The following is a 21,195-nucleotide window of genomic DNA, read 5'->3' as shown; positions in this document are numbered from 1 at the left end:
ATTAGTATCCTTATCATTTGGAAACATTACAGAGTTAAGATAAGAGAGACAATCTGTGGAATTCTGGTCTAACTTGAAATGAACTTTTGAGTAGAGCCATCGTGAGTTGTGATATTTCTCTTCCCCTTCAGAACCCAGCCCACTTATATCTTAACATCTCCATGGTGAAATTTTTTAATAGTTCTTTCCCGAATATTATACTAGAAAGAAGGGTTAGCCATAGCTACGAAAATGAAAACATAATCTTGGAGTGGCTGATCAATGAAATCAGACCATTTCATAAAAGCTGTGCAGTCATACTTCTGGCCTGTAAATTGCTTTAGATGCCAAAGGGAATTGGAAGCTCGGTCTATTCTGTCGAGCCAATACTATGATATTAACAACCTGCAAAAGACAAGTTTCTGCAACTTCTCAGCAGGAAGAAACCGCAGAATGATTCCAGGAGCTTCTTCTAAGTCCTTGGCTCCTTTTCAGGCAAAGCCTTGGCTCTCAGGAAAACAAGATCCCCACTTCCCACTGCATGAAGACCCACGGTGGCCCTCTCCTGACTGAATTCACTCAGAATTTAGGGTCTCATCACCTGCCCCCACATTTTATCTCGCGATCCCGTGGACCGTTCTCTGGTTGTCTTGCCTTCTGTGTGCATGTCTCCCACAGTGCTGAATATACAGTGGGTATTTCATAAATACATGTGAAATTAAAACAAGAGAGACCCTCAAAAGGAAAAGACAGTAAAGCTTTCATGTTCCTCCCCCGCCCACAGAAGTGCTAAAAGGGTTAAGTTCTTTGACTCTAATGATAAAACCCAAGATACAGAGAGACACAAACAGTAAATCGGCAAGTAGCATCATGTACAATATGTTCTTCTTACAATAACAATCAAATTTACAAACAAATTAGCTGTGGAGTCTGAAGGACATTCTGTAGTTTTCACACTGGGCCTTCATCTCCTGCTGATAGATGACTTTGACTGTAAATTGAAAACTGGAAGTGGTTAAACATTCTGTGTATTCACAAGTGCCATTTCCAAAATTGAGGCTTCGGAGAGGAGATGCAAGAAAGGGTCGACGGAAACTCAGAGCAATTATGCCTGTTATTAAGATGAGGTAGTGGCAATTACACAGCAGACTCAGAGAGAGTGTGTACGTGCTGATTGCTCTGAGGGAGCCTGTGAGAACAAACTTTTATAGCACCCATCAGGCCTTGGGTCTCTAGAGGAAGTACAGATTTTCAGCCACTCTGTCAGTGTGCTTTTGGACAGAGTTTATGGCCCCAGGAATCATCTTGGAAGGGATGCATGCTTGTTTCCTTAATGAGCTTGAATGAAACTCTTATATAACAGAATGGCTTCGTTCACTGTTTCTTTTCCGGTAGGATAACCACTCTCAAGATTGTTGGCATCAGGACCCCTTTGCACTCCTAAAAATTGGTGGGGACCTCAAAGAACTTTTCTGTATGTGGGTTTTATCTATTCGTATTTGCCTTATTAGAGATTAAAACTGTGGTGGCACCTGGCTGGCTCAGTCTGTGGACCGCGTGACTCTTGATCTCTGGGTTCTGAGTTCAAGCCGCATCCTGGATGTAGAAATTACTTAAATCTTAAAAAAAAAAAAAAATTGAAATCATGAATGTTTTGATAGGCTAGCCACAGGTACCCTCTGCAAAACTCCACTGTACACTCATGAGAAAGTATAAAAAGCAAATAGTATTATTAAAAAAAAATAGTTTGACCTCACAGACCTCCTTGAAAGAGTCCCAAAGATCCCCAAAGTGCACAGACCAAAGCGGGAATACCATATGTCCTCAATTCTAAGACACCATGGATCGTAAGAGATAGCATCAATTTGACAACTTTGGGTGGTAGGGGAGAAATGTTCCATTAAATGTATGCATTAATTAATAAGACACATTCTCACTTCAGAAAAGTTAAAACATGGAGGAAGTAGGAAATGCACTTCTTAAGGTTGAGGAAATTTGCCAATTCCCACTAACTTCAGTGGGTCTTTTGAAACCCAGAGTTACTGACTCAAACGTGTTGATGAAAAATAGTTTTTCTTACAACCGATTTGCATTTTATAATTTTTTATTTATTTTTAATTTTTTTAAATTTTTTTTAATGTTTGCCTTTAAGAGCGAGAGAAAGATAGAGACAGGGTGCAAGCGGGGTAGGGGCTGAGAGAGAGGGAGGCACAGAATCCGAAGCAGGCTCCAGGCTCTGAGCTGTCAGCACAGAGCCCGATGCGGGGCTTGAACTCACAAACGGTGAGGTCATGACCCGTGCCGAAGTCAGACACTTAACCGACTGAGCCACCCAGGCACCCTTGAATTTTGTAATTTTTTAAATGCTTTCGTGAACTTCAAATGCTCCAGTCGATGAGGCAGTAATGTTTTCATTCAACAAACATTTGCCAGCTGTAATGCCAGATCCTGGGAATACAAAAATGAATGAGACCTCATCCTTGCCCTTGAGGACTCACAGACCTAGTGCAGGATATAGGAAGGCAAACGTGTATTTATGGTATACTAAAGAAGCATTGGGTCTGAATGAGTCATGAAGCTGGAAGAAGCTTGTAGTACCCAGAGATGGAGCACTGGGTATTCAAGAAGGCCTCAGGTTAATCACGAAGTTTAAGCAATTACTCATCTTAACAAAGGGCTGCCCTAGTGGACTTCGCCATATGTGTCAGTCATTTTCAGACATTAATTTCTTTCAATTTAATTTAATTTTGCAAACACCGGTGATCTATCCAGAGACATAGAACTCGAAATCTGTCAGAACAGTTTGACCATAGTGGTATAGTCAGTAACACCAGTCGAGAACAAAACCTAACAGAACATTTTCTTCATTGTGATTAGATTAGGCTGAGAGTAACAGAAACCCCCTGCAACATAACACTGACCTAAGCAACACAAGCAGCCAGACTAGATGTCTGGTGCAAGACTAGGATGGCAGCTCCCTGAGCCATTTGGGATTCAGGCTCCTCTATTTCCGCCCTGCCACCCTAGCACATAGCTTCCATTTTCATGGCCACCCCGTGGTTTAAGACATCTGCTAAAATTCCCAACCCGTATATTCATATTGCAGAATGGAAAGAAGGGCAAAAAAGAGCCTCCTTCCAACCAGGTGAGCTCTCCTTAAGTAGCCTTCGAAAGCGTCACCTTAAAAATGTGGATACTTCCACACTTCCTCTTACATCTTGTTGCCTTGAACTCTATCACACGGCTACACAGAACTGCAAGTGAGCCGGAATCCCTTCTGTTGTAGACAGCAGTGTGCCCAGATGTTTAAAGAATGGGGACTTACTACTAAGGAGGAAAGAGTGGGCGATAGGGTAGGCCTAGAACCAGTAGTGTCTGCCACAGGCATCTTAGCAACCATAAATTTAACATTTTGTTTTGACCCTGATACTGCCCGAACTTCTTCAGATTTGTTAAAGCCATCTAGAGAAAGTTTGGTTTTCTGGAGTTGGAAAGCAAGATGACATCTTTCAGAATGATGGCTCGTATTGATCTTGCTTTTTAAAAGTAGAAATTATTAGCAGATGAAATACAGCAGGGCTACTTTGAAGCTCTTTGTTGTTTGTTTTTCTTTGCTTTGTTCCTCCACTACCAAAATGTTTTCAGAACGTTGGAGTAGATGTAATTTAATCTGTAGGCTCTGTGACAGAATGATTCTCAAGTTCAGTCCAATCATAACTCTTGATTAGACGGATCCCAACTATTCATCGGCAATGAATAATGTGACTTAAATGTCCGTTATTCAGATTGGGCAGCCACGAAGACAGACCATGCTAATGCATTTGACCGAAGGTTGAGAGGTTCCTCAAACTCCCCAGCTATTATTCAAAGAAACACAAGAGTGCGGATCTAAGAAAATGGGAAATCATTTGCCGGTTGACAAGTCCGTGTAATCCTGGTGTATTTCATCTTCTAATAATTTCCACTTTTTAAAAGCCAGATCAATAAGAGCCGTCACTCTTAAAGGTGTCATCATGCTCTCCAACTGCAGAAAACCAAACTTTGTCCAGACGGCTCTTTCACTCTTTTATAAATTTGAAGAAGCTCAGACAGTATCAGTGTCAAGAAACGAGAAGGCCATTTGAAAACTGACAAAAAGTGATGCTAACAATCTGGAGGTGTCAGTCCCGTCACCGTGTCTTCCCCAGGGCTGGTGTACTACAGAAGAGGTAATCATACATTGCCCGGAAATGCCTCCTGAAGAGGCCTAAGAGATCAAAATCAGAGTCGTTTTTCAAATGAGCCATAAGGCTGAACATGCAAAGGACGGAGATTAGGGGTGTCGTGTGTGGGGTGGGGAGACAGGGCCTTTTGGGAAACAACTGGTTTCTGCAGCATGGGCAAACTTCGGAAAAAGAAGTTATTGGCATTCGTCGCCAATTGTAAAGTAGAGTAACAGTCGTGACATATGTTTTTGAGGCTCTTCCATGAGAGTTAATTTCTTGAAGTGGATGGAATGGAACAGAAATGGTCTTCTACTGTATGTCACTTGCAACCCCTTGCGGACACTAGAAAATAAAGGAAATGGAGCTAGCAAACTCCGTGGGGGCAGGATCCAGTACGTCTTGGTTAGACTGGCTCCCTCGTGCCTAGCACAGTGCCTAAAATGGGATAAATAGATATTCGTTGGCAGAAGAGAGGGAAGTAATTGAAGTAGCATGTTCCGCACTTGGAATTGTACCAGGAATCCTGTCACAAATAACGGTGGGGAATCCAACTAGTAAGCTAAAATATTAGCTGTGAAATTGACTGACAAATGTATGTGAAATAATATACCCTGATATAAGCCAAATTTCTTGGAGGACACGTAGCTTAGAAGGATTCTTGAGACATGGAATAAATGAACAGGGAGGAAATGGCTGGTGATATAGAAGCAGGGGAACTTTGAAAGACCGTGACTACTATGTGATTGCACTCAACAGTTCATGAGATAACCAAGAGAACGCTGCGACACTTAGGGACCAGAAGAAACACAGGCATGCTCCATAGAAGAGTAAATAAATAGCTAGCCTTTACAGAGCTCTTTCTGTGTGCCATGCACTATGCTAAGTAAGTGCTCTATGGAGATTTTTTCAATGCCTATAATAAATGTTTGAGAAAATATTATTACTCTACCCAATTTCTAGATGAGGAAACTGAGGCTCAAGCAAGTTAACTGAGTTTTTCCAGCATTACAGAGCTAGCAAATAACAGACAGGATTTTACCCCAGGAAGTCTGAACTCCAGAGCCTGAGCTCCTAAACACTTCCTTTCATTGCATCTGAACCTTTTCCTACAAAGAGAGTACATAGCTTTCATCAGATTCTCAAAGAGTTTTATAAGTTTAAAAAAAAAAAAAAGAATGAGAAGCAGTGTTCCAGACTCTAAGTACCACGAAGGCAGGGACTAGGCCTGACTAGATCGTCACTCAGATGTTTGTCGGGTGGTTGGATGGATGGCTATATTAACGCATGAATGTAATTCACTAGCTGGCCTCCAAATTGGCTCTCCCGCATTAGTCTGGTCTCCCTCCAGCCTGCCTTCCAAACTGCAGCCTAAGTGATATTTCTAAAGGACTGACCTGACTGTATCAGCCCCCCAACTTTCAGGACCTTCAGAGACTCCTCAAACAGTGGAAGTCCTCAGTCCTCAGCGTATACAGCCTTCCATGGCTTAGTCCAGGGACTCCCAACAGTGGACAGTTTTGCCCTTCAGGGCACATTTGGCTATGTCTGGAGATATTTTTGATTGTCCCGGTTCTAGGGAAGGTGCTACTGACATCTAGTGAATAAAGGCCAGAGACCCACGATGCACAGGACAGCCTCCCCACATCCCCACCAAGAATGATCTGGCCTCAAATGACCATCGTGCCTCAGTGGAGAAACTTAAACCTAGTCCCTGGCAAACATTTAAACTCCATTACCACCAGTACTCTTACCTTATGTTCTAGCAGCCCAGACCCGTGTTATTTTTCCCACTCCCGTATGGTTTCTTGCTCCTGTTTTTGTTCACTCTTTTTCCTCTGCTGAAGTCACTCCTCCCATGTCGCTTCACCTCCATACCTTAGATGACGTTGGATTTTCTCTTCTAGGAGTCAATGCCCCAGACTCCCTCCTCAGTGTTCCCGTGTCACTCTGGGCATATGTGTATCATGGCACTTCACCACATTTACTGAGATGAGCTGTTTCTGGATCTGCCTTCCCTCACTTGACTGTGAGCTAATGAGGAGCAGGGACCTATTTTCTTTCCCTCTATGACAGCACCTGGCACCGAGTAGGCACCCACAAAGCATTGAACCGAAAGATGACAAATGACAGAAACAAAGACCAATCACTCAACCTCTAATAAGCTTTGACCTTCTCAGCCAAAGAGAACAGCTCTTAGATTGATTCAAATGAGGTAAAGGGGAAACCAGAATTGGCGAGGAGAACGTGAAGAAGTGCATCCACTCTTCTAGGTGAAGAATCAGATGACATAAGGGCTAAGAACACAGATCTAAAAATGGGGATGTCAAGAGTTTCTTTCTCAAGTGATTGCTGTAAGCACATAAAGTAATTATCTGGACAAAGAGCCTGACACATAGGAAGCACTCGATAAACAGTAGTTACTTTTATTAAAGGCTCAGATGAGTGGGCCTGTAATTTTGTAGATGCTATCGACTAGGATCAGTTCAAAGGAAGGGGCAGCACCTATTTATACTTAAAAAATAAGTCAATTTAAAGAAAAATATTAAGTCGGGGCAGTTGGGTGGCTCATCAGTTAAGCGTCTGACTCTTGGTTTCAGCTCAGGTCACGATCTCGCTGTTTCATGGGTTAGAGCCCTGCACCATTGGCGCGAAAGCCACTTGGGATTTTCTGTCTCCCTCTCTCTCTGCCCCTCTCCCACTCATGCTGTCTCTGTCTCTCTCAAAATAAAGAAATTTGGGGGGCGCCTGGGTGGCTCAGTCGGTTAAGCGTCCGACTTCGGCTCAGGTCATGATATCACGGTCCGTGGGTTCGAGCCCCGCGTCGGGCTCTGGGCTGACAGCTCAGAGCCTGGAGCCTGCTTCAGATTCTGTGTCTCCCTCTTTCTCTGACCCTCCCCTGTTCATGCTCTCTCTCTGTCTCAAAAATAAATAAACGTTAAAAAAAATTAAAAAACAAAATTTGGGGGAGAAAAAGAAAGGTATTTAGTCAATAATAGTGCAAGTGGTGGATGGGTGAGGCAAAATTCATAAAGACGTTATATGGGCAGCTGAAGTCTGGTAAACAGAACTGAAAGGGAACTGCATTGAATACTGCGTGGACTAGGTTCCTTCTAGCTCTAAAGGTCTATGACTTTGAAACCAGTATGAATATTAATCCCAATTACCATCCCTTACTTTGTCCAGGCACTGCACTGAGCACCTAGTATCACTATCTCATTTAATCCATGCAGTAACTCTCACAGAGACGCCGTCGTTAGCTTCTTTTCCTTGTTGCAGATAAGAAAACCAGAGGCCCCTAGAGGGAACCTCATTTGCCTAGGGTTACACAGAGTACAGGAAGGAGCTGGCCTTCAACCTTCAATACAGAGAGCCCAAGTAGACAATGCTGTGTCTAACAGCGTCGGATTAAACTTATAATTGAGGAATTTCCTACTTTGGTCTCGCTGAGGGCTCATATTTAATACTGCTTTTACAGAGGCGCCTGGGTGGCTCAGTCAGTTAAGCGTCCATCTCTTGATTTCAGCTCGGGTCGTGATCTCATGGTTCGTGGGATCAAGCCCCACATCAGGCTCTGTGCTGTCAGTGCAGAGCCTGCTTGGGATTCTCTGTCTCTCTCCCTCTCTCTCTGTGCCCCTCTCCCGCTTGCGCACGCACGCACGCACACACACACACACACACAGTCTCTCTCTCTGTCTCTCTCTCTCTCTCTCTCAAAATAAATAAATAAATATTGTTTTTACATATGGATTTTTCCCTCTAGGACTCTGCTGCTTTATATACTGTTAACTGGCCTCACAATTAGCTGGATCTTTAAACCAACCACGGGACTGGCTGACCTGAGAGTCAAGTCCCTTCAAGGCAAAGTTTCAATTAGCAGAGGAAGCCACAGGGCTGTCAAGGCTTGACATCCAGACCAAGAGCTCCTTTCTGCTCAGGGATACCTCTCAGGGAATGTGGTCAGGAGATGGGCACATTCCACCAGCTGGGCTACGCCAATGACCTTTAATGCTAGTTTAGCATAAATATGTTGTGACATTTCAGACAAATTAATGTATTTTTACAAGGTGGGGCAACCACCACAAATTAGGCCAAATGGTTTGTCTGTAGGCCGGGTCACTAGGCAGAGATTCCAGAGCTTCTCTGCTGCTCGTACATCCCTTTCTGCTCCCCCCGCCCCCAAAAGAAATGTTTGTTTCTCCCCAGAAACCAGTTGGACAAATGTCAGCAACCGTCAGGGATTAACCTTAGCCCTACCTTGGCAACACAGAATTCCAGGGTCTCTCTGCAACTGATAGATGCTGACTCTGAACGGAACCTGCTCAAGGACTCCGTTCCATAAGTTGTGTGGTATGGAAATGCCTCGGTAGTTAATATAGTGCTTCTGTTGTGTGGGTATAAAGCACCAGCTCCTTGAAAAATTACCTGGAAATGGGAGTATTGGACATGAGAAGGATATAAAAGGAACTGACAACCTAAGAGAGGGGAAAAGGTCCAGTTTGTGAACAGGCAGACCTTGGACTACTAAGTAGCCACGCATCTTTCATTTGAGCAGATTTCATAGACAAGCTGCGCTGCCAAATCAAATGGGAATTAAAGGGATTCTGTGTAGCTAGTACAAAAAGTGTTTCAGAACTGTTTCAGAAGCACAAAGGCCACTTTAGTCACAGGAAACTGCCAGAGGGTGACTTATTTGACAGAAAGGAAAACAGACACAATGGCTGGTGTATTTTTGAGGCAATATTAAATCTAATAAACATGACACCGATGGTATTGACTCAAATCGGGTTGGGCAAGTTGGAGAATTTAACGGCTTATCTTCCAACTACCAGCCTTTATCTCAGAGGCAGCCTTGACAGCAGAGAACAGAGTCCAAAACATGTCCTTCTCTGACTCCTGCCAGGTGTGTGCCGTCCCCGGCCCCTGCCCTGGCCTCAGCTCTCAGAGCGGAGATAATTAGAACGTCATTTCTGCCAGCTTTGTTTTTTCTGGGTCACTGACTTCAGACTTGATCAAAATAGGAGTGCTATACTGAAATGAATTCATTTCCTCTTCCTCAGCCAGCCCCAGCTTATTTCCTGGGGGACCGTGCTCCATAGGACCAGCTCACACAGACAGCTGCTGTACAAGAGCGATAGTGTTTATGGAGATCCAAAGAGGGGGCGCACGGCAGAGGAGTGGGCACCCTCCACAGCAGCAAGCTCTCACTCTCCCTCTCAGTGGCAGGGCGCTGACAGGCACGGGCCTCAGACAGACGTGCTGAGGAACACATCACAGCAAACTGCTCCGGGAGCTGCTAAAGCCGGTGTTTAATGTTTATCCAATGGCCTCAGTCTGAAAGGCTCTGTAGAACATGCATAACACAACTCAGCTTTCTACTCCATTAGCATTCAAATTCCTAGCTGCCCAGAGACACATGGTACTGACCAGGGAAAGCCAGTCTATGTGGAGGTTGAGGGCACGCAGAGACATGCGACAGAATGAGGTTGCTGGGTGTCTGGGAGAGACACTCCGAAACGGGGACAGAGAGCCCCAAGTGGTACGAGAGGGAAGGCCAAAGACAACCTTTGTCTTTACAACATCACCAGTTGCCCTCCATTAAGAGACAAGATTAGAGGTAGGGCCTTATCTCACACTGACCTTTGTTCACTTCATTACTGACTGAATGTCAGGCCTCCTCCAGCCCGGGAGAGAGGGGGCCTCCCAGTGCAGTGGCAGTCCATACCTTCTTTTCAGACCTTTGGATTCAATGAGAAAAACAAAAGCTTCCTTGGGCTTTCACTCAAGGTAAGAAGAGTAGCCACATTACTGTTACTGTTTTGGCCAGGAATGAGCCAGATTTGTCTGCCTTTGTCCAACCCAAGAGAAGAGCCATACAGTATAGAGTAAGTGGGTGGTGGGGCGGAGAGTGCTGTGACACAGTTCTCGGAGAAGTGCCCAGTGATGAAGAGCTATCGAGGAGATGTCAAGGCAAGTATTGGGCTGACTGCTGTATCCAGGAAGGAACTAGAGTGGAGCCATGTTTGGTTGGCCTGTGTGTCCCAAGAGCCTAGCACACAGCACATGACACAAGACACACGACATGCACACACACGGACACACGCACACGCGCACGCACACACACACACACACACACACACACCAGTCCTTTTGCCCCTCATTGCCATTAACATGCCTTAAATCCATCGACATCTGTCCATCCCCCACTGTTACCATTCTATTTCAGGTACTATCATCCCCCACCTAGACCACTGCAGGAGCCTCCTAATTATGGGCCTGCCTCTTCTCTCACCTCCTCTTCCAATATGATCTCAAAAGCAGCCAGTGTGATTCCTCTAGAACCCAGCTATGTCACACTCTTGTTTAAAGCCCTTTAGTGATGTCTCACAGCCACGAGAATAAAGCTGCACATGCACATCCCTTCATTACCTGGTGTATTAGTCTGCTAGGGCTTCCATAACAAAATACCACACACTGGATGGCTTTAATAACAGAAATTTATTTTCTCACAGTTCTGGAGGCTACAAGTTCAAGATCGAGGTGTTGTTGACAGCTTTGGTTTCTCCCGAGGTCTCGTTCCTTGGCTTGCAGATGACCATCCTTCTACGTGTCCTCACATGGGCATTTTCTCTACGCTTACACACTCCTAGTGTCTCTTCCCCTTCTTATAGGGACGCCGGTCCTGCCGTATTAAAGCCCCACCCTAATGATCTAATTTAACTGTAATAACGTCTTTAAAGGCCCTGTTGCCAAATACAGTCACATCAGGGGTTACATGAATTTAGGGGGACACAATTCAATCCATAATACCTAGCCACTGTCTACCTCCTGATTCTCATTGCTCACTACTCCCATATGTTCAGCATATATTAGACTTAGCAAATTATTTGTAGTCACCTGGATGGGCCACATGTCTGTAAATTCTGGATCTTTATCCATGCTGTTCCCTCTACCTGGATGGCTTTCAACACTTCCCCCTCCCCACCCCACGCCATTTTCATCCCATTTCTCTCCTACCAGTCATTTCGGGTAGTACTTTCTCTGGGAATTCCCCACCTCCTAATTCCTAATCTGAGTGAAGGGCTCTCATACCCTCTCTGCTGTTTCTTTCTCATAACGTGGAGAGTCAATACCTAATGACCCTTCCAAGGGCTTTGCTAGACTATGAGTCACTTGAGGGCAGAGGATGTGTCATAGTATTCTTCTGAATCCCCAAAGCCTGCCACAAGACTTAGCCCAAAGAAGGTAGTACTCAATGAAAGAACAGATCAACCCGTTTGCAAGGGACAGATGGAGTGAACCAGGTCAAGCTAGATGGCAGTACATTACAACTTAGGATCCCATATCACCAGCTGATAGATTGTGCCTGAGTGTTCCACAAGATGGATGCTGTGTCTGTGCTAACGGAAGGTCCTGTCCCCAAAGGTTGCTGTTAGAGTAAAATCTAGTTTCTCCAGTACCATGTTTTCCAGAAGCCTCTATGACTTTGTTCTTCCATGTATCTACAGAATAGTAAGAGAGAACTGTATATCCTAGTGACACAGAAGCCCTAGAACGTTGGTCCTCAAACTTGAGTGTGCAGCAGAATATGCTGGAAGGCTTACTAAAACACAGATGACTGGGCTCCCACCCCCAGAGTTTCTCATTCGATAGGTCTAGGTTGGGGCCTGAGAACTGACATTTCTAACAAGTTCCCGGGTGATGCCGTTGCTGCTGGTCCGGAGACCACATTCTGCAAAACGCTACTCTAGAGGATCCTTCTGGAATTATTGAAAATGAATTTACATTATGCTGAAAATAGTAAAAATGATAAATAGGTTTCCCCAGAAAAATGTGATCAACCATCCTCCCCCAGCTTTGCCAGACCAACGTTGCTGAAATTCACGAGATAGGGAAGCGATAAGCCAATTTTTCTTTTAAGGTAAAACTGCCCCTGGAAAGAAATTGTAACCTAACGGTGTGTGTTCTGCTCTTTTCGCAGGTGCGATTAGAGTGGCCAACAGACCTTGCAGTCAATCCCATGGACAATTCATTGTATGTCTTGGATAACAACATTGTGCTGCAAATCTCTGAGAACAGGCGCGTGCGGATCATCGCGGGGCGCCCCATTCACTGCCAGGTGCCAGGCATCGATCATTTCTTGGTCAGCAAGGTGGCAGTTCACTCCACTCTGGAGTCTGCTAGGGCCATCGGCGTGTCCCACAGCGGGCTGCTTTTCATCGCCGAGACGGACGAGAGGAGAGTGAACCGCATTCAGCAGGTCACCACCAATGGAGAGATCTCCATCATAGCCGGTGCTCCCACTGACTGTGACTGCAAAATTGACCCCAACTGTGACTGTTTCTCAGGTATGACCTTTTTAGCAATTCACCAGCTCCCTCTCTGTTTCCAAAAGAAAAACGCGCATCAGAAGAGTCAAAAGGAAACACAGAGTGTTGCCTGTGGACCCTGGGATAAGCGAGTGGAGAAAGCGATGGGTTGGGGTTACGAAGCCTAGTGTCTGGTCGTTGGTCTGCAACCAGCCGACCAAGTGATGCTGGGCAAGACCCAAAACCTCTTGGGGACTCGCTTACCTCATCTGTTAAAGAGGTCACTTGTCTCGGTTTTATCACCTTGCTGGCTTGAGGATAAACTAGTGTTAACAAAATCTTGATACGGTTAAGTTAAGATCACTATATGAATGTAAGATCATAACACTGTTTGTACTTTGGAGAAAAGGAAAGTAGGTAAAACCTGCATTTACTGATTTACCCAAGGCGAAACTCACTTCCCCTAAGTGACTGGTTTCCAAATTAACCGTGTTTGCTATTTGAAACCCAAAGAGGCTAGAACAAGCTGTTTGGAGGACATAGGGGCAAAATAAACTCCCACAGTGGATGTTTCTCCGGACATCACTCTGCTACTTTGATCGCTTAAAACAAACAAACCAAAAAACAAACCTTTCTCCCTAACCCGTAGTGCCCTTTACTTCCAACTGAAATATATTTAAAAAAGAGCCTTTTCCCCCAAACATGGAGCAGATATTCCAGATAGCAAACAGTCCTCTAAATGTCAACCGATACATTTATTGCTGGGATGTGGCGATCCCTCCATGCTACCTGTAGTCCTGTTAAACTGCTCACCCAGGCCCGAATCATTCTCTTAACCTTTGCCTTTCCTTGGGCCAAAGGAATCAAGAGTGAGCAACTTGGTCAGTAACGACTTTGGATCAATATTTCCAATGTTTTCCTGGACAATTAGTTTTATAGTTATTTTGCTAACTTATATTTTTCATTCAGGGCAAATCTGATGTTTATTCCAGTTATCAAATTTGATGTTCTGAATAATTGCTGCACTTACAGACTTAGTGTACTTTGACAATGTGACCATGGGCATGAGCCAAAGAAGGGTCCTCTAGGCACAGTAGAATTGCAAAGTCCTGAGGCAGGTCCACAAGCACTGACACGCATGAATTGCCTGGACTTCCAGCCAGATTTCGTGTGGCTCCCATTATCCGCTGTTTTTTCGCATCTTGCGATACGATACTGAACGGCAGCGTAGAGGATGTCACAAAACTGGTGTTGACTGAGATAATCGCATCTTACTGTTCGTCTTCACTGGTACTGACTCAAGAATTCTGAGGAAGTTTCAAATTTGTCAAGGGAGGGGCATGCAGAGAGTGTTGGTTCACTGGTTGTTCCCTTTAAAATGACTACTGATGCACAGAGATTTCTCTTTATGGCTGTGTTCTTAGAAATGCTTGCGATGACGATTATTAAAACCACGGTCTCTCTCTTACAGGTGATGGCGGCTATGCCAAAGATGCAAAGATGAAAGCCCCTTCCTCCTTAGCAGTGTCACCCGACGGTACCCTTTATGTCGCAGACCTTGGGAATGTTCGAATTCGTACCATTAGCAGGAACCAGGCCCACCTGAACGACATGAACCTTTATGAGATTGCTTCACCTGCTGACCAGGAGCTCTACCAGTTCACTGTCAATGGAACCCACCTGCACACCTTGAACTTGATAACAAGGGACTATGTATATAATTTCACCTACAATGCCGAAGGTGACTTAGGTGCAGTTACCAGCAGCAACGGCAATTCTGTGCACATTCGCCGTGACGCAGGTGGGATCCCCCTTTGGCTTGTGGTGCCCGGTGGGCAGGTGTACTGGCTGACCATAAGCAGCAATGGAGTCCTGAAAAGAGTGTCAGCCCAAGGCTATAATCTGGCCGTGATGACCTATCCTGGAAACACGGGGCTTCTAGCCACCAAAAGTAATGAAAATGGATGGACGACCGTTTACGAGTAAGTTTCTCATTCTCAGCGTAGGCTTTGTTAAGCTTTTATTTGAAATGGTATTATAGTGGGGAAATGGCTTAGTAATTGCCGGGGGTTGCATGCTATTTTCTCGTAAGAACCACAATAAAAAAAAATCAAAAGTCGCGGAGAAAATTTTACCTAACTCCTAGGGTTCAAACCCATTTCTCCAGAGCAGTTTTGCAGAGCATAATAGTAAAAACATAGATTGAATGAAGAAGCAGGTGTGGCACGGCAGGAGACAGGAATGAGATAGAAGTCCATGTACTCAAGAAATTTACAGCATAGCTGGGAAAACAAGGTAGAATTTCATTTAAATAACAAAACTAAGAAAATAGTTCGAAAGCAACAAAGAAGCAGTGTGGCTTCACTAGTGTTTATTGATCCCTGTGGGGTTTCATGAACGAATAAATGAACGTGTGCCCAGCCCAGCCAAGCCCAAGTCAGTATAAGCTGCTGTGGGAGGTAATAGAAGTCAGAATATAAGAACTAGACCCTGGAAAGCAAGTGTGAAATATGTAGGGCAAACGCTGAACAGGAGTGGCTGCACTCCATTGCCTGCTTCTTTGAAATGTGGAGCCAGACACCCCTGTACAGGTCTGGGCTTCCTCGGTTTCCCTGCACGAGTCAGAGAATCTGGCATGTTGCAGCGTTCACAGACTGGGCCTGGGATGGCTTTGTTTAACTGGGAATTAGCACAGGGTGTGTCTGACAGCAAGCTTCTAGGAGGTGTCACGACACGGAAGGAGACCATTGTCCTTGCCTTTTCAAGCACCGACAACCTTGTTTGCAGGTCAACTCACTTAGAAAGCTAGTCTGCCAGCCCTTGGCAAGCATCTTTTCCACAAAAGGGAATTGCTGAATTTTTAAGCAGTGCACTGAGTGAAGATCATCTATGGAATCTGAACCCAGAGTCCGCAATGGCATTAAAGTCGAAAAGCGTGAGAAGTGGAAATGTTAAGTATGAGGGGTTCCCGGTGTGACTGTTCTGTGAGGAGGCAGGCATCGTGAAGGGGCTTTGTCCAATCTCCTGCAAGCCTCCAGAGGAAAGGGACAAAACAATTGGCCTTCACATTTTGGATCGTTTCCCAAAGAAATGCCACTTATACAAAAAAGCTGGACAGCTGTTTTAGTTTCGCTTAGAAATACGTGTTTAGTTGTTGCTGTTGCAAGTCTTACTCTATTTTTTGAAAAATTTCTCTTACATCTTAATAAGAGTCATAAGAGCCCCTGTTCACTGAACGTCTACTATGTGCCAAGTAGTAGGCTAGGTGATTTCCGTACATCATTTTACTTGATCCCCAGAATAACAACATGGGATAGGTGCTCCTGGTGTGCCTATTTTATGGATGAGGAAACTGAGGCACAGAACGGTTAACTTGTCCTGGTTCACACAGATGTCCAGGATTCAAACTCCCAACAGTCTGTCTTAAGAGCCCAAATTTGTAAATACACTACCCTGAAGAGAGATAAAGTTTCTAATGAGAATGTCTTTTTCAAAAGTTCATGCAACATCCCACCGCACCTGAAATTAAACAACTGTTTCGAAAGCTAATGGTTGACTTCGGTCAAGCAACAAGAAATGGCTGAAGTATTAACTGTTTTTCAAAATAACAGCTCAACCATTCATTCACTGAGTCATCGATTCATCACATTGTACACTTTACATATATACAATTTCTTTGTCAATTATACCTCGATAAAGCTAGAGGGGAGAAAAACCAAAAGTAACCAGTTTATTCAACAAATATTTATGGAGCACCTAATCAGTGCCAGTCAGTATCAAGTACTCTATCCCCCTGGGGCTGGGGATACAGCTGTGAACAAAATAGATAAAAATTCCTACCTTCGGGGCACCTGGCTGGCTCAGTCCATAGAGCACGCAACTCTTGAACTCAGGATTGTGAGTTTGACCCCACATTGGGCATGGAGCCTACTTAAATGTTTTTTTTAAAAATCTCTACCTTTGTAGGGCTTACATTACGCTGGAGGGAGACAATAAAATGTACAGAAGTTCAGATGGTGATAAAGTCCTGTGGAAAACTAAAGCGGGGTAAGGGAGATCAAGAGAGCGGGGCTGAAGGGGTTTTTATTTTGGGCTGCGTGGTCAGACAAGGCCTCACTAAGAAGGTGACATTTCAGTAAGTCCCTGTAGGACATAAAGGAGTAAGCCATATAGATATCTAGGAGGAGGGAAGAGAGAGAACATTCCAGGCAGAGAGAATAGCAAGTGCAAAGGCCCTGCAGCCAGTGTGACTGGAATTGAGTAAGAATAGTGGGGAGATAAAATCAGTGAAGTGGCCAGGCCTACTTTATGTAGTACTCTGTAAAGACTTTGACTTTTATTCTGAAGTGAGATGTAGAACCACTGGAGAGGGAGAAGTAAAGGAATGATGTAATGTGACTTAATTTGTAAAGAATCAGTCTGTATTGAATCCATCAGACCGTCTGGTGGAAACAGGGGAGCCCGGTGGTGGAGAGAGGAGGGGTCTGCGATACTCCAGGCAAAAGATGACAACTTAGACCAGGGACTGAAGGCAGCAATACGTGGTAAAATGCTAAGTATATCTTAACGGTAGATTTAGCAGGACTTACTGATAGATTGGATGTGGAGTGAAGAGAAAGAGGGTTAGAGAGAACTCCAAAGGTTTTGGCCTGCGCAACTGGATGTTGGACTATTTATCAACACGAGGAAGAGTGTGCAAGGAATACATTATGCTGGGCAGGAGATCAGGAGTTCAGTTTGGGATATAATCAGTTTCCTTAGACATCCAAGTTGAAAATATCAAGTAGACAATTGGCTATATGCATCTAGAATTGAGGGGAGAGGCTGGAGATTTCAAATTTGGAGATCCACATTTGGTACCCACCAGTGGTTAGAGTGTATTCAAGCCATGAGATGGGTGGGATAAGAAGAAAAGATGATGACTAGACCTGGAGCACACCAACGTTTAGAGCAGAGAATATGAAGAGAAACCGGCAAGCGACCAAGAAGGACAGCCCAGTGAAGTAGCAGGAAAAGCAGGAGAGTAGGATGTCCTGGGAGCCAAGTAAAACAGGAAAGAGTGATCAGCTGTGTTAGATACTCTGGATAAGTCAAGTAAGATAAGGACTGAGAATCGACCATTCAATCTAGCACTGTAGAGGTCATTGTTCACCTTGAGAAGGGCAGGTGCCGTGGCACCATGGGGGACAAAAGCCTGAGCAGAGCTGGTTTCAGAGAGAATGGATATACACATGTTCACAGCAGTGTTACTCATAATAGCCAAGAAGTGTGAAGAACCGTTGTCCATCAGGACACGAGCACACAAACAAAATAGGGTACATCCATACCATGGAATGTTATTCATCCATAAAAAGGAATGAAGTTCTGACATATGTTACAACATGGATAAACCTCAAATACATTATGCTAACTGAAAGAAGCCAGTCACAAAGGACAAATATTGTATGAAGTGTCCACAAACGGCAAATTCATACAGGCCGAAAGTGATTGGTGGTTGCCTGGGTCTGAGAAAGGGAATGGGAATTGGCTGATAAAGAGGATGGGGTTTATTTCGGGGGTGATGGAATGTTCTAGAAGTGGTAGTGATGATTGCACACATTGTGAATGCACTGGAAGCCACTGAATTATATATGTTAAAGTTTATTTCTTGAGAAAGAGAGAGTGCATGTGCGAGCAGGAGAGGGGCAGAGAGAGAGGGAGAGAAAGAATCCCAAGCAGGCTGTCAGCACAGAGCCTGATGCGGGGCTCGAACTCACCAATGTGAGATCATGACCTGAGCTGAAATCAAAAGTCGGATGCTTAACCGACAGACCCACCCAGGTGCCCATAAATTGTATAGCTTTAAAATGGTGGCTTTTATGGTATGTGAATTATATCTCAAGAAGAAGAAGAAGATGATAGTGGCTGAGAGGAAGGAGATTGGAGACAATGAGTAAAGATTTCTTAGGAGTGCAACCATTGTGGGAAACAGTATGGAGGTTCCTCAAAAAAAAAAAAAATTAAAAATAGAACTACCCTATAATCCAGGAATAATACTCCTGAACATTTACCCAAAGAATACAGAAACACTAATTCAAAAGGATATATGCATCCTTATGTTTATAGCAGCATTGTTTACAATACCCAAGATATGGAAACAGCCCAAGTGTCTATCGATGGCTGAAAGGGTCAAGAAGATGCGGTAGGTGTATACAATGGAATATTACTCAGCCATAAAAAAGAATGAAATCTTGCCATTTACAACAACATGGGTGGAGCTAGAGAGTATGATGTAAGCAAAATAAGTCAGAGAAGGACAACTACCATATGATGTCATTCCTAGATGGAATTTAAGAAACAAAGGAAAGCAAAGGAAAAAGAGAGAGAAAGACAAATCAAGAAACAGACCCTTAACTATACAGAACAAACTGGTAGTTACCAGAGAAGAGGGGGGATATAGTACGGGGATATAAAGAGTATACTTACCATGATGAAAAAAAGTAAAATTATTAAAAACTGAAAAAGATATATTCTTCAAACTGTGTTCGGGGGAAGCTTCGAAGGGAATACCAGGTTACTTAACCTTTGGATCAAAGCTATTGGCACCATTTATGGATCTGTGGTAACTTTTCTTTTTTTTGGATTTGATTTCAAGGGTAAAGGATGACATTGATATGGTTGCAATAAATTATGTGATGCGTGTAAGAAGAAAAGAACTCTTCTGAGAAGCTTTGCTGTAAAGAGGAGCAGAGAAATTGGAGCAGGGGTAGGGAGAATGGGGTAGGCTGAAGGAGTTTTGTTCTTAATGAGCAACGTAACAGTATGTTTGTATACCGATGAAAATGATCCAATAGAGAGGGGAAAAGCTGACAATGCCAGATAGAGAATAGAATATTGTGGTCAGATCAGGTCGTGCGCCTGGTTCCCACTGGCAGCACGTTGATGCAGGCACCGTGTGGCAAGCAAGATACGGTGCGTGGAGCCCAGGCCTGTTACCAGGACTTGACTGGCAGTGAGTGAAAGGTATCAACATCGCTGTTGCCAAATAATCAATGTTGAGCCTCTAAGAGGTGAGAAATGCAGGCATTCACATGGGGGTAATTATGGAGTTTTACAGCCACAAAGTGACATTAGAAGTTATTTTAGGGGCCCTTGCATGGCTCAGTCGGTGAAGCATCCAACTCTTGATTTCGGCTCAGGTCACGATCTCACGGGTGGTGACTCCGAGCCCCATGTTGGGCTCTGCGCTGACAGAACAGAGCCTGCTTCGAATTCTCTCTCCCCCTCTCTCTGCCCCTCCCCTGTTCACTCTCTCTCTCTCTCTCTCTCTCTCTCTCTCTCTCTCAAAAGAAATAAAAACTTTAAAAAAATGTTTTCAAATGCTTTGCAAATGAGGAAACTGAGGCCCAGATAGGGACACACTCACCTCTTCACAGTTGCTCACCGGCTGAGCCTTGAGTCAGGTCTTTGAGCATCCAGTTCAGTGTTCTTTCCACTACTACCCTCACTGCCTTCCAGAAAAAAGAGGAGGAGCTGGGATGGTTAAGAGTGACATGGGAAGTCTGAGGAGCTAGACTTTCCCTCCAGGAGCAGGGAATGAGGAGTGTGATAGCACCATGAGAGAGAAAGGGGGCTAAATACCCACTTCTTCCTCCTCTCACCTTAACTCCAGCCAGGATTATGCTGAAACCCTCCTAACTGAAAAGCATCTGTGGAGAGAAAGCCCATCTTCCTCCTGAAGCAGTCCATTCTGGTGCCGAACGGCAGTGCCCAATGTGACACTGCCCCTGTCCCTTCTTACCCGCACAGAAAAGCATGAGCAGTTTCCCACCCTGCATGACGTAACTGATTCTTCTTACGGTCTTCTCTATACAGAGTCTGACTTCTGTCACTTTTATCCTCCACGGCGTTAAGCCAGTCCTGAACACTCCTTCGAGTTTTTCTCTGTCCTTCTGAAGCTGGGGAACCCAGAATTGGAGCCACTATTCTAGTCCAGGGTCAGAGCCCTGCCGAGGTCACTAGAGTATGGCTGGGCCGCTGCTGCCAGGCCCTCCTGACAAAACTCGAGTGTTTCTCCGAGGTGAGGAGGCTGCCTTCCGTGGCCAGAGGGGACAGACTGTTTGCCAAGGTGGAAATGGAAATTCTGCTCTGAGAGGAGAGACAGAGAAGCAGAAACAGAAGCAAAATTTGGCAGGATGGAGGACTGCCGCGTCCAGGTAGCTAAGCCAGCAATCCATCCAGCTTCTGATTATCTGTGGCGATGGGGAGAAGAAATGACACGGATGACCCTGAACAGTGGGTCATCCAAATGGGATTTTAAAATGCATCTTGTGCAGTGGTAGTATGTGGGCTTGTATTAGGTAATGTGATGTTGTTTAAATAGTTCATTGATTTTCATAATTCCGTTTGACTCGGACCAGGCTCAAAATTGCACACCCCAAGTATTAGTACTGGATGCTTGACTGCCCCTACGCGTCCTGAATGTCACGGGGAAAGCTGACCACAGACAAATGGCTCACGGAGAGGTGACTGTCAAAGCAGGAATACCGACCAAAGGAGGCAATTCTGGCCTGAGGGGGCTGGCGGGTTCCTAATTGCAATGACCCTGCCACAGCGGGGGCCCACGGGAGGGGCCCAGCAAACACACAGCAGGCAAGTCTTCTTTGTCCAGGAGCCTGCAAGAGCGGCCAGGATGCCCTTGCTTGTTTCCCAAGCATTTCCCTGGC

General features: G+C 44.8%; 1 protein-coding gene across 3 annotated transcripts in view; it reads left to right on the top strand.

The window, feature by feature from the left end:
• Positions 1-21,195, top strand: part of TENM1 (teneurin transmembrane protein 1) — a 783,454-nt gene that overhangs the window by 725,376 nt on the left and 36,883 nt on the right. For all 3 annotated transcript variants that reach the window (XM_045472379.1, XM_045472378.1, XM_045472380.1), the window contains 2 exons: positions 12,163-12,529; positions 13,962-14,472. In XM_045472379.1, coding sequence (XP_045328335.1) covers positions 12,163-12,529; positions 13,962-14,472 — 878 coding nt within the window. The remainder of the gene's footprint in view (positions 1-12,162; positions 12,530-13,961; positions 14,473-21,195) is intronic.

This window comes from Leopardus geoffroyi, chromosome X (genome assembly GCF_018350155.1).
Source record: "Leopardus geoffroyi isolate Oge1 chromosome X, O.geoffroyi_Oge1_pat1.0, whole genome shotgun sequence".
NCBI classification, from domain to species: Eukaryota; Metazoa; Chordata; class Mammalia; order Carnivora; family Felidae; genus Leopardus; species Leopardus geoffroyi.
Note: the sequence above shows the minus strand (reverse complement) of the source record. Positions and strands in the feature narration are given on the sequence as shown.